Here is a 12,504-nt window from a genome sequence, read left to right on the forward strand (position 1 = left end):
TTTTTCAAGTCGATGGTAAATATTTTTTTTCGTCAGTGGCAACCCTGCATATATATATATTTGGTATTATATAAAGCTTTTGCTGTGCTTTTCTTGGTTTTGATCCATGATTATACTTGGTACGAGCGCGGTTTGATAGGTCAAGAAACTAATTGAATTAAATGGCATTTTGGTTTTTAATATATTCTCCCTTTACCTTTAGACATGCAGCGATTTATCAGTTTTTTTAACACCTTTCAAGTGTAGTAAAAGCTCACTCATTTCGAAAAATTTTACGTTCTAAAATTATAAATTCCGCTTTTGTTTTTCATTTCGTTATGATTAATTTTGAATTACTATGGACAACTAAAAAGAGGATTCCCCAAATAAATATTATGATGCTTCTTCTTCTTCTTCCTCTTCTTGATTGGCACTGTCACATAAACCGAATTCTGCAATCCTGATGTCAACAACAACAGAAACAGGAATCAGTACATTTGCAGCAGAAATTTCTTACTTTCGACATTTTTCTGTTGTTGTTGACAAAATAAATGCCAAATATTTCCTGTTCCCGCTCATTTATCAAAGCAGAAAACAAAAACGATAAAAAATTAAATGAAATAAGTTGCTAAAAATTTAATAGAGTTGAAAGAAATATTTTCTTTGCTAAAATAATATAATCTAGAAATTAGAAGAAAATTAAATTAAAATAGACGAATAAAAATTAAAAAAATAATAATAATTAAATTTAGTAAATTCCAAAAGTTAAATGAGACGAAAATGTATTTTTATTTTTAACATAATATCTATAATCTAACATAAAATTAAGAAAAGAATAAAAAATAAGTTTCTAAAAATTCAATGAAATTAAAAAAGATATGTTCTTAAAATAATAAACGCTAAGAACTATGTATATCCCTTAGACTTTAGACAAATAAAACCCCAAAATCTTGTGAACTATTTATTCATTATCGTGTAAAGTCTATAGAGAAAATCTTAAGCTCGGCTATCCATAACGTATACTTCCTGTACCACTGATTGTTCAGATAGTAAATTTTATCATATTTAGCCATTTATATGGCTGAGGATCTGTTTTCTTTTTTTTCTTTTATTGCCTTACTTTACATACATCCTTTGAACTTTTTACTTAGATATTAACATATAGACATAAAATCTAACACCCAAATTGATAAAAAAATAAATAACACTTTTGCTGCTTTATAAATCGAAAATTTGTATGAAGAAGTCACTTTATAAAGCTCTTTAAACCTATTGTAGTTTTTATGAATAAGGCCATTACGATTTAATTTTTTCGTCTAAAGTTCATAAACGTATTTATCCATAGAATTTTTCTTATAGTAATCATAAATAACAATTGAACCAGCTTTTTGATTTGTTACATTATAAACTTTCACCATTGGTATATGTAGACAATCACTAGAATCCTTTGAGAATCCCTCGAAGTAAATGTCCAGTTTTTGATTCGATTTTGACCGTTTTATCATCTAAAAAATAGCAAAGAAATACACGTAAAGTTCATCAAGCAAGAATTCACAACAAATTTTATAAACTTAGTTTTTCCCCTAAAACACGATATATTAATCTTAATCATAATCCTAAAATCTGAATCTTAAATATTTTCAACCTCATCTTCTCCTTCGCCTCCACCATCTCCTCATTCTCAATCGTATTCTTTGTCTGTATTTTACAGCGCTTGTATCAACTTGCAATCTTATGTGTCCAGACACCATTTGCAGCTATAAAACCTTTGCTTTGCAAAGTTCGTCGGTTGAGAGGTAGATGTCGCCCTATGCACTACGTAGCCTTACCCCACGTCTCCACCTTCCACGGCTTCTGTCAAAAAAGCGGTGTTAAGGCAGAAATGTCAGGTGGAGACCGCAAATTTCCACTGTTAAACCATATCTGTCTTGCCGAATTTCCTGCCATCGCTGTCTTAACCTCAGCTGTCATTTCGTAGCTTGACAACTTAGTTTTCATTTTACCGCGCCAGATACATTGGGTACAGATCGTTCTGATTGGCTTGATGCCATTTTGAAAGTGATATGTTAAGACAGCAATTTGCCCACACGAGAAAGCGGGACAAAGTTAAACAAAAATTTTACAGATATTAAGACACCTTTAGTAGAAGGTGGAGCCGTGGGGTTAAAAAACATTTTTAAATATTTTCATTTGTCTTCTTACCTTTGTTCGCTTGGTATAGCTGAGGTTGCAGCAATTAGGCGCTACCTGTTCGCTAGTCGGCAAGTTCACTTCCATAACCGCCATGCCAGTGCGTTCCACATGAATGGAATGTAAATGTGCGCAGATTTCTAATGTTTTTCTTATAGCCGATGGATTGGAGATCGAGGAGTTTACTTCGAAAACGGTTTTCTCAGGTATCAAGCTATTGTAGCGATAATTAATTTGTAAAGTTGCTTTGCCCTTGCCAATTGAGTTGAATTCTAATTCTCGTATATGCTTGGGAAGCTATTGAAATGAAATAAGAGGGAACAAATGTTATTTAACTAATCAGGTGCTTATCCCCAGATTATTTAGTGAGTAAATTTACCTGAATTTTTTTGTTAAGATCTGTACTGTTTTCACCAACTTCGAAAGTTTGTAGCAGTTGCCCTTGCGCATGCACATCTATCTTCAAATTATTATCCATTTCCTTGTACTTGGCGGCATAGGTGGCCAAGGCGCGCAGTCCCACCTCAGTTTCGAAGGTCGACGCAAATCCACCATTACTATTTCGCTTCAACACTAACCATTTGATAATTGGTGCAATTGGTTTTTTCAATTCCATCAATGTCAATAGTATATAACCCGTTACATAAACATCAATATTACGTGGCTGCTCAGCATATTGCCACCATTTGTAATTACCGCTGGTCTTTGCTTTTCCTTCCAATATTTTTAGTAGCTCAGTGACCATAGGATCTTCACACAATTGCAATACGTAGAAAGACAAAGCAATTGAACGCATGTCGCTACTTTGCTTCACATTATTTTTCACATATTCTAAACCCTTGTTCACAATATTTTCATATTTTTCTGTTGTATGTTGTTGATTTTGAAGAAAGGCAAGTAGCACAGATGCAGTTACACTCAATTTGTCAAGATTCGCGAAATCCAATAGTCGGCCATCTTCTCTGAAGCTTCCGTCTGCCTCTTGTTTGCTGGCTAAAAACTCGAATCCGCGTTTGAGGACACTATCGTCGACGAAACAATATGATTTGGCTTCGCTAAATATGCGCGTCACATATGCCGTTAGCCAAGTAATGCCGGGCTTACGACCCCAAGTACTAAACGAACCATCCGTAAGTTTGTAGGTAAGTTCACGCTGGTAACCAATTTCGAGGTAACTTTTGGCTTGTTCGAAAAGCGTTTTATTCGTTATCGAGGTGCTCTGAAATGGTGAGATGTATGAAAAAAAATATTTAGTAACTAAAAGCAACAAGGAAGAAGTTATTTGTATAACCTTGCAAGGCAAAAGGAAAATCTACGGGCACGAAATTAGTAAATTCACATAGATTATGGGTTTTCGTATCAAAATTTGGTATTACAATTCGCCGTTATTTTCTCAAGATGCTTAAGGAATGATTGGCCGTAGCTGAGGCCTGTATTTACAGCTCATGCAGGAAAACCAAATCACTCATAGGCAAACCACTTCAGGTTGATAAGTCTATCAATCGTTATTCAAAAGCACTTGTGAGACAGGTAGAAGCTAGCGTACTATTTCCTAGAGATGACATAGACTCGAAAACTCCAGGAGGAATCGGGACCGTAAACTTCGGTCCCAGCAGCAAGATATCTGTTCCTATTGAAAAATATCCGAGCATAGAAGGTACCGAAATAATTCTAAGACAAAAGCTGAAGGCTCTCGTATCACATGAATTAAACTGTCATTGAAATATTCAGTATTTCTGTTGGAAATGTTCTACAATTAAGTGATATATACCAATCGATTTCTTTTTTCACCGATAATCTAATTTGGATATAAATTTGTATTTGTAATTTTTATGCAAAATGGAAAGAATAACAATTATTTATGATTTTTATCTAAATAATCTGTAAATAACAGTTATTATTTATTTTTGTCTTAGATAACAGTTATTGAAGTCTTTTATTTATAAAAGACATCAATAAAAATAAGTCACATCAAACGCATAAAAGTCATTACCATTTCTCACAGTTAAGAATGTGTTGGGGAACCAAAGTTTACTACGACTTATACAAATGACTTTTATAAATATGATTTTAAAATTAAAAGTCAGTGACTGGTTTATATTGCTGGCTTTTACAAGTAAAAGTCTTCAATAACTGTTATATAAGATAAATAATTCAAAAATCAAAAATAACTGTTATTTGCAGATTATTTAGATAAAACTCAAAAATAATTGTTATTTTGGATTTATAAAATAAAAAACAGAAAAAACTGTTATTTAAGGATAATTAAAGTAACAGTCAAGAAATAATTGTTAAAGGACGATTTTTTAACAAAAGTTGTAATTGTTACGGTCCCTGCTCAGAAACGTAAAGCTAAGTGCCAGCAGTGCTGGCGCAGCACTTTTTTCGGCAAGAGAACAAATTATAGAAGGTACCCCAAACCCCAAACTTATATCAGCATTTTTTTTTTGGACCGCGCTAATTAGACAATAAATATAAATTTATTTTAAATGAAAACTCACTTATCAGATATGTATGTATGTATGTATTGTTGCAAATCTCACCTGTAAATATTTCAACACCAATAAATTCGGCACCGAATAAATCATATTTTGTTCGCCACAACCGGTGGGACTCCTAATAAGTCGATCGAAATTCTCACCGCTATTGATTAAATTCAGCATAGAGCCCATTAAAAAGTTCATAACCGATATTTCAATATGTTCAGAGCCTGGTACGCTATTTTGTGGTACATTCAATTGAACCGTTTTACTCTCTTCTCCATTAATGTAGAAGTCCATATTTTTCCATATTGTGGTACCTTCGTACTCTACCCGCAGCTGTTTAATGATCGCATCGCTGGCGAAAGGACATTCTGCCGATATTCTTAGAGTTATCATGCCCGTCACTTTTGGACGTATTGCAAAATGTACGGTTTTAGTTTTTTCGCGACCCACATGCGTAGAAATGGTGTACTTTGTTTCACTTAATTTCGAAACGAATTCAAATTCATCATTTTCAATTTCCATGGAGACACTGGCACGCGTGTCTGTATGTAGATAGTTGAAAACTACTACAGGTAGTGTAATTATTTCACCTGAAAAATGCATCGGCGATAAGTATAGTATTACGTGTTTGTTTGGTATTTGTGTAAGTATTTACTTGCCTATTTTTACGGCATAGGGCAAATTAACTGTAACAAAGAATTCCAAATATGTTCGCAAAATTGTTGGACTTGATGTGAGTGCAAATCCAGTTTTCGGGTTGATTGAAAATCCCGTAATCACCCACGATGTAATGGTGTCTGGTACTTTCTCCACGACTGTATCCTGACCATCGACACTGAAATTGAGAATACCCTTTTGAATAAACTGCATACAATTTTAAAATTTTTCTAACGTAAAACCGACTACAGAAGTATTTAGAAACTTCGGGTTCAATACCGCGAGCAAAAGTAAAGACCTTGGCTTTACTATATTCTGGATACAAAACCACTTAGTACTCCCAACTGAGTAAATACTAAATACACACATACTATCTATTTACTCAGTGTAAAAATAAAGAATTTCGGTATCTTCGAGACTATTCCACGATTCGCGAGACTAAATATTTCGGAATTTTCGGGACTGCTTCGGGAGACTTTCGGTACTATTTTGGGATTTTCTACACTCCTTCTGTATTTTCAGAAATTTCGGTACTATTTCGGGATCTTCGGGACTACTTCCCATTGAAATTCAATTCCTTATCACACCACAATTTTGCCTGTACATACAAAGTGTATATAATCATCTTGCACTGGGTTGTGTCTTAGTTTTAGGGCACAGTGGCCTATTCGATTTTAGATAAGAATTGGCACATTTTTCGGATCAATTCTCTTACCGCGAAATTTATGATTGGTAAATTTTATTCATAGGAAAAAATAAAATGGTTTGCATTACTTGGAATCTCGCTTCTTATCGTCTTATTTTTAAGGAAATATGTACGTGTAAGCCAACTGCTGCAGATATGTAAGAGAGTCGGGATGTGACTACCTAAGATCTCTTTAGGTTCTTTACTCTTAACAGGTCAAATTATCGCTTATCATAGCAAACACAAATGCGCTTACGTACCTCATAAAATCATCGAAGGCAAAAGTTTCAAAGAAATTTCGACGAACACGTTTCTTAGGTGCTGCAGCTCTGGCTCTGATATCGATTGCAGTTTGTGTTAGCTCTGAAAAAATCAATTGAAAATATTTAGATAATGCAGGTGCACATATGAGCATAAATAGTGGATGCAGATAAACAGATGAATGCTTCGATGTCATATGAAGTCAAATTTTCTAATATCTACAATATTTTGCACGAATAGCTATTTATTTTTTTTTGTGAATTTCGCAGAGAGCTCATTGAGTAAACAAGCTGATATAGTTACTAATTCATCGCAGTTTTCGTATTTCTGTAAATTACTGTTATATGACAGGTGGGCGTGGTTCTTGTTAGATTCCAAAAATGTTCACCGTGTTTCTTAGTGAGGCTCTAAGGAATGTTCGTACCGAGTTTGGTGCGGATTGGTGAAGGGACTACGGAGATACAGCATTTCATCGTAAGTGGGCGGTGCCACGCCCATATCCAAAAAAAATTTCATAACTGTCTTATTTTATGCCAAAATTCTACTTCGCGTACCAACTTTCAATAATTTGGAGCCAGTATTTACGGGAATGTCGTAGTTTTTGCATATTTCGTTATATACCGTTATATGGGAGGTGGACGTGGTTATTGTCCGTTGTCACTCCTTTTCAATCCCAACCTTCCCTAGATAAAGGGAAACTTACCTACCAAATTTCGTGGACATATCTCAATTTTTTCTCGAGTTATTGTGTACACGGACAGACAGACGGGCGGACAGACATGGCTTAATCGATTTTTATTTTCATTCTGAGCATTTATCGATTCGTTTTAGCTGTTACAAACAATCGTTATGTGCTGGAATGCTCAAATATTTGCGGACCAGATCTGTCAATTGGTCGTATTTCAGTTTATTTTTCCATCAATCGAGAGGATTTTCACCGAGATTAGCTCATTTTTCTTTAAGATAGGCCTTCAATTGAGTCTTAATTTAGCATTTTTTAATGTCTCCAGTTTCTACATCCGAGCCTTCGCTTTCGCTGGAGGAATCTAAAATTATTGCTAGGTTGCTTATAAGACTTCTAGCAGTACTTGTTGAGGGTTTATCAATGTTGCTTGATATACTACCTAACCGTTTAGCGCCTGTAGTTAAAAGCCGGTTATTGTCCGCACCCTGGTTATACAGACTTAGAGCCATTTCAACAATATTAGACTGGACTCTCTGCCCATGTACACATTCGCATTCGCCAAACATTCGTATCATTTGATGCGATCGATTGCGAATGCGTAAAATATTGCGAATCATTCACATAACGAATGCGAATGCAAATATTCGCCACATCCCTGGTTTGGACTTAGCTGAGGCCCTAAACAAACGCCCTAAAATTATTTCACACATTGCATAATATTGATTTGTTACAAAATGTAGATACAGTGCCTCAAACAAATGACCACGCCGTCACCAAAAAATATTTATTAAAAATCAACGCGATTTTTTAACGGGTTTAAACTTGCACTTCAAAAGACTAAAATTGTATGGGCTACAAAACTGCGTACCCAAAAAATTTTCTAAAGATTCAGATTTAAAAATGTGCAATTTTGATGAAAATGTGTGGAATTTTCCTAAATTATGTATAAAGTACGGTTTTGGGCAAAGCTTGGGCAACGTTTTTATACAAAACTACCAAAAAAATACAACTTGAAAACATTATGAATATTAAAACAAAAAATTCAACACATGGTCGATTGCTTGAGTCACTGTATGGACAAAATATTGAGTTGTTACGAAATGTATTATTGTACATATGTCATTATTCAAATAGGTATTTTCCTGATATTTTGTATTGTACATATAAAATATATAATTCAAAAGGTCTCACCTGCATCGTAGTGTGCATTAGTCATTGTTACGAGACCGGCAATTTCGCCAGGATAGCTGCTGTTTGGCGGCAAATAGGCGTCTGGCGTTTTTGTTACCACAGTTTCCAAACCATTGAGTATCGTTTCGGCATCAAAATCATTACCAGACCTAAGCAATAAAACACTCTTATCCATGCCCAGCAAGCCAACATATGAGTTAGGATCGGTATCCACAGTTATAGAAATAAAACTACCAGGTTTAACGGTTTCAGGTGTGTCAATGGAAATCTTAAAAATTTAAGCCAATTCATAACAAATGCGAAAATGAGTAAAAAGTTTTTTTTTTTTACTTACACTATTTTCAAATTGCTTTTCTACTGAAAATGTAGTCTCGTAATAGAACATTTTGCCATTTTTGAAAAAATAAGCAAAAATATGCGCTTTTGGCATCATTTCATGTGTTGGTGTAATAGAGAATTGATGCGTTTGGGTGCTGCCGCCGCTGGGCACTTGTATGACATTATTATAAACGATATTGCCACGTCCAACAATCACAAAAACAAAGCTAGAAAATGATTCATGCGCTACCAGACGTATTTCCATAGGGCTACCCACCGTTGGACTGAAAAAGTAACAAACGTTTTTTTAATCATTAAATTTGTTTTGCTGACCTCCCTGGTTTGAACTCCAAATTCGAACTCGTTCGTTTATCTTACTTTTGCGTTTTCACGTAGACTCCACCTTGACTGCCATTACTTCGTTGAGAGAGCTTAATTTCCCCCAACGATGTTTCTCCATTATATTCGATCGTTATATTGACATTAGTGTAGTTTGAACACGTAATTTCCGCTTCAACATCACCATTTTCATCGGCATAACTAACAATTTTCGAAGGTTCTTCATTCACGTCCACATCGAGTTTCACATAAATTTCTTCATCGACATCAACCGGCGTTGCATTGAGGTGTGTAATACGCGCACGATAGGTGAATGTGTCGCTTGGCCCATCACATTCGTGCGCCATTGACGGTGTGTCGATTAAATAACGTTTGGCCAAAATACTCACTGTTTTCGAAACTGTACGCTGGGTTAAGGTGACAGTATCTTCTATGGTGGCATTTATTTGGATCCTCTGAATTTTCTTGCCAAATTCACTTAGTTGAAGAGACAGTTCTTTTTTTCCATCAATCAGTGGAAATTCCCGTTCGATGGGAGGTCGCTCTCCCTTTGAGATGATCTTTAATAGACAGTTTCCCGATATAGGTTTGCCAAAAGTGTAGCTGGAAAAATAATGGTAATTATGCAACTTAAGTTTTAGTTATCTATGAGTGATTTGCAGTTAGTCTGCTTACCACATAAAATTGTACTAATCTATTAATTATTCTGAAGATCCTCCAACTATCCAACGACTCACAATCTATTGGTGACTGGACTCAAATTTGTGATCAATGGCGCTGTAATCGCCTAAGCGAATTTGGCCGAGTCCAAAACAGCACGCCAGTCATTTCTCTTCTGTGCCAACTGACGCCAATTGGAAATGCCAAGTAANGCAGCACTATGTCCAATATTGCTGTAATAAGCTATGGCTTTTACTCTATAATCCTCAAGACCCAAAAAGGGAATGTGGGTAAAGCCCAAAACATAGACGGCAATGCGAGTAAACTCACAGAAACAAATCCGCTGTCTCAAAACGGTTCTATAACAAAGATAACTGAACCATCTCGCACCAGGAAGGCTTGGATAGACCAATGGATACTCTCCCTTTGACATCACAACCACAGATAGGGCAGGGACAGTGAGACGAGTTTTTAGCCTATAAACCAAAGCTATTGAGAATGGTGTCCTGCACTAGGACTACGAAGACGTTGACAAAATTGTAGAAGCATTCTAGGAAGACAGGCTAAAAGCAATGGATGGTGCAACACAGGGTTTGCGAACTCAACTCTAATGCATATCATGACGTATCAACCCCAGTGGCGGTAGATAAGATTTTAATAAAGAATCCCTCTTCGTATATTGTACTCACACAGTTTAGTGACGACTATACAGTGAGTATGAGTGTGGAATTTAGGTCTGAATACATAATTATGCCGACGCAACTGAAAGAGTGAGCAGACATACCTTACCTAAATTAGAGCGTACATCCAACGCACTTGAGGCCCTGATATCATCCTCCAGCGACAAAGTCTGTTCACGTTCAAGGGGCAAAAGGCGACTCCATTGGTGGAATCCCGAGATCTCCTCCCTAAGGCGAACCAGCAGGAAGCTTTTAAATCTAGCGAAACAAACTGGATGTTGGCAACCCTACAAAGATGCTTTCAAAGCCTATAAGAGTTCAGTACGAACAGCTCAAAGAGAATCTTGGAGAACTTTCTACGGCAACATTGAGGAAACCTCTAAGGGCAACCGACTACGGAAGGTCCTATCTAAAACTCCAGTTGCCGCAAACTATATCCAAGAACCTTTCGTGCCGACTGCTTGCTGAGATCTTTAAGGCTTGCCTTCGCCTTTGTCACATTCCTAGAGGATGGGCGTTTGGTAAACACTTAAAAAAAAAAAAAAAATGACATGCTTCTGTATGTGGTACTCCTACACGAATACTCGTATGTACACATGTAAGCTCGCACCATGTACTACTTATCACTGTATGTCGCAATAGATGTTATCAGAGACGAGTTGACGCGTCATTACTAATTGCTTTAAGTAACAAGCCAATCAGACGATGCCAATTTTATTGCGAATTCCCGGAACGAATTCGAATTCAGAAATTGAAATCATTCGAGTAAATAATTTACATAGAAGGAAGGTGTCATCATCTAAAAAATCAAAAACTCGAGAAAAACTATTTCAGAATTCGGTTCAAAAACGCCCTATCTCAGATTCAAAAACGCCTTTTATGAATATATTTTCAGTTGGGATAGGGCGTTCTTGCACCAAATTCTGAAGGGGGGTGTTCTTGAGCCATTTTTTGATATAGGGCGTTTTCGAACCGGCTGCCGAGAACAGTCGACCTTCCACTCTCTCGTACGATATACTCCCATAAAAAAATGAATACATTTTTGGTTGTAATGAGAAACTGGTAATCGATACAGCTACGAAATTTTTACACAATATTGAAGAAAAGGTAGCGATAATTTCAATTTCTTATTTTTATTTTTTTTTTATTGTGATACTCTTGCAGCAAATGTACTTACTGCGCCCGTACTGTTACAAGAAACGATTCCTGATTAAAAGACACATGACTGGGTGCATCCAATTCCACCTCAAATAAGGGCAGCTCATATTCTTTAATTTCAAAAACTTTTTCTGCCAACTTGATATCTCCTTGAAAAACCTCCATAGACCACATACCCGAGACGACAGACTCAGCTAATTTTAGTTTTCCCTTGAAGACGCCAGTATTGAGTACAATATCACTAAAACGCTGAATGCGATTATTCTCAGAATCCTATAAAAGAAAAAAAAAACACTAGACCACAATAATAAATTCCCATATGATGCTTATCTCACCTTCATTAGCACAGATAGGGGTTGGTTGACCTTCGCCGGTAATAAATACTGATCTAAGAATATTACACGGAACTGTATCGTCTCTCCATGTTTATACATTGCCTTATCAGTTTGCAAGTATGCCCGCGGCAAATTGTCTACAAATTCCAAATTCGTTGCATTTTCGAAGAGAATTCCCGACAGCCCCTTGGCTTCTAAAGTGTATGTGCCCATTGCAATATTGGCCAAGTCAAATGTTACACTGCGCACAGAGTTCGACGGCACATCGATTTCTGTAAACTCTATGTAATTTTGTGGTCCTTTTAGAGTAATTCCGATTTTCGCATTCATCGGCACATCTGATACACTCACATGTGTGGTGTATTTAGAGTTGGGCCGTATAGAGCCGGGTGCTGCTATTGTATAATATCCTTGTGCCTGTACATAACTCACGATTACCGTAAGCACAAAAACGAATATGCCGAGCTGTTTAGAAAACGTGTGCATTGCGAATGATGCGAAATTAAGTACTAAATTGCAATTGAATTGAATTTGAAATTTACAGATTAGATTACAGATGCATTTCCGTATACATGGAATTGTAACAGTCAATTTGCTTACACATAAATATGTACTAATGTATAATGAGCCGCTATCCCTATGGAAAATCCTCAAGTTATAGCTAGCGCGCTTCTAGTGTTCTTGGAAATCAACTACGAAAGTTGAAATTGAGTTGCGCATGCAAAGTTAGCGAATCTGTCGATAGATCTAGAAAAGCGGAATTCCCAATATTCTTTTTATATATTTACATAGAGGGGGCTATCGATAATACTGCCTATGGCTCTATATCAAGGGCATCAGTTCCCTTCTACTGTGTGCTGGATCGACGCTGTGGTTCTTG

General features: G+C 36.2%; 1 protein-coding gene across 1 annotated transcript; it reads right to left on the bottom strand.

Moving 5' to 3' along the window:
- Positions 1 to 1,295: 1,295 nt before the first annotated feature.
- Positions 1,296 to 12,110, bottom strand: LOC108378956 (pregnancy zone protein-like). Its single transcript, XM_017635264.1, has 11 exons — positions 11,625 to 12,110; positions 11,309 to 11,562; positions 8,831 to 9,394; positions 8,469 to 8,736; positions 8,135 to 8,402; positions 6,258 to 6,360; positions 5,315 to 5,490; positions 4,713 to 5,245; positions 2,549 to 3,388; positions 2,182 to 2,466; positions 1,296 to 1,484 (listed from the first exon to the last, which is right to left on the bottom strand). The coding sequence occupies exons 1-11, from the start codon at positions 12,108 to 12,110 to the stop codon at positions 1,296 to 1,298; spliced, it is 3,966 nt and encodes a 1,321-aa protein (XP_017490753.1).
- Between the last annotated feature and the right edge of the window lie 394 nt (positions 12,111 to 12,504).

This window comes from Rhagoletis zephyria, unplaced genomic scaffold (genome assembly GCF_001687245.7).
Source record: "Rhagoletis zephyria isolate East Lansing unplaced genomic scaffold, Rhagoletis_zephyria_1.1 Rzeph_scaffold_15318, whole genome shotgun sequence".
In the NCBI taxonomy this organism is placed as follows: domain Eukaryota; kingdom Metazoa; phylum Arthropoda; class Insecta; order Diptera; family Tephritidae; genus Rhagoletis; species Rhagoletis zephyria.

Excerpts from the sequence above, each read along its gene's own strand:
- LOC108378956 (XM_017635264.1), bottom strand. The coding sequence starts at position 12,110 with ATGCACACGTTTTCTAAACAGCTCGGCATATTCGTTTTTGTGCTTACG. Across the intron at positions 8,737-8,830 it reads GTCTACGTGAAAACGCAAAA|TCCAACGGTGGGTAGCCCTA; the intron begins GTAAGATAAACG and ends TTACTTTTTCAG. Across the intron at positions 8,403-8,468 it reads AAAAGCAATTTGAAAATAGT|ATTTCCATTGACACACCTGA; the intron begins GTAAGTAAAAAA and ends TAAATTTTTAAG.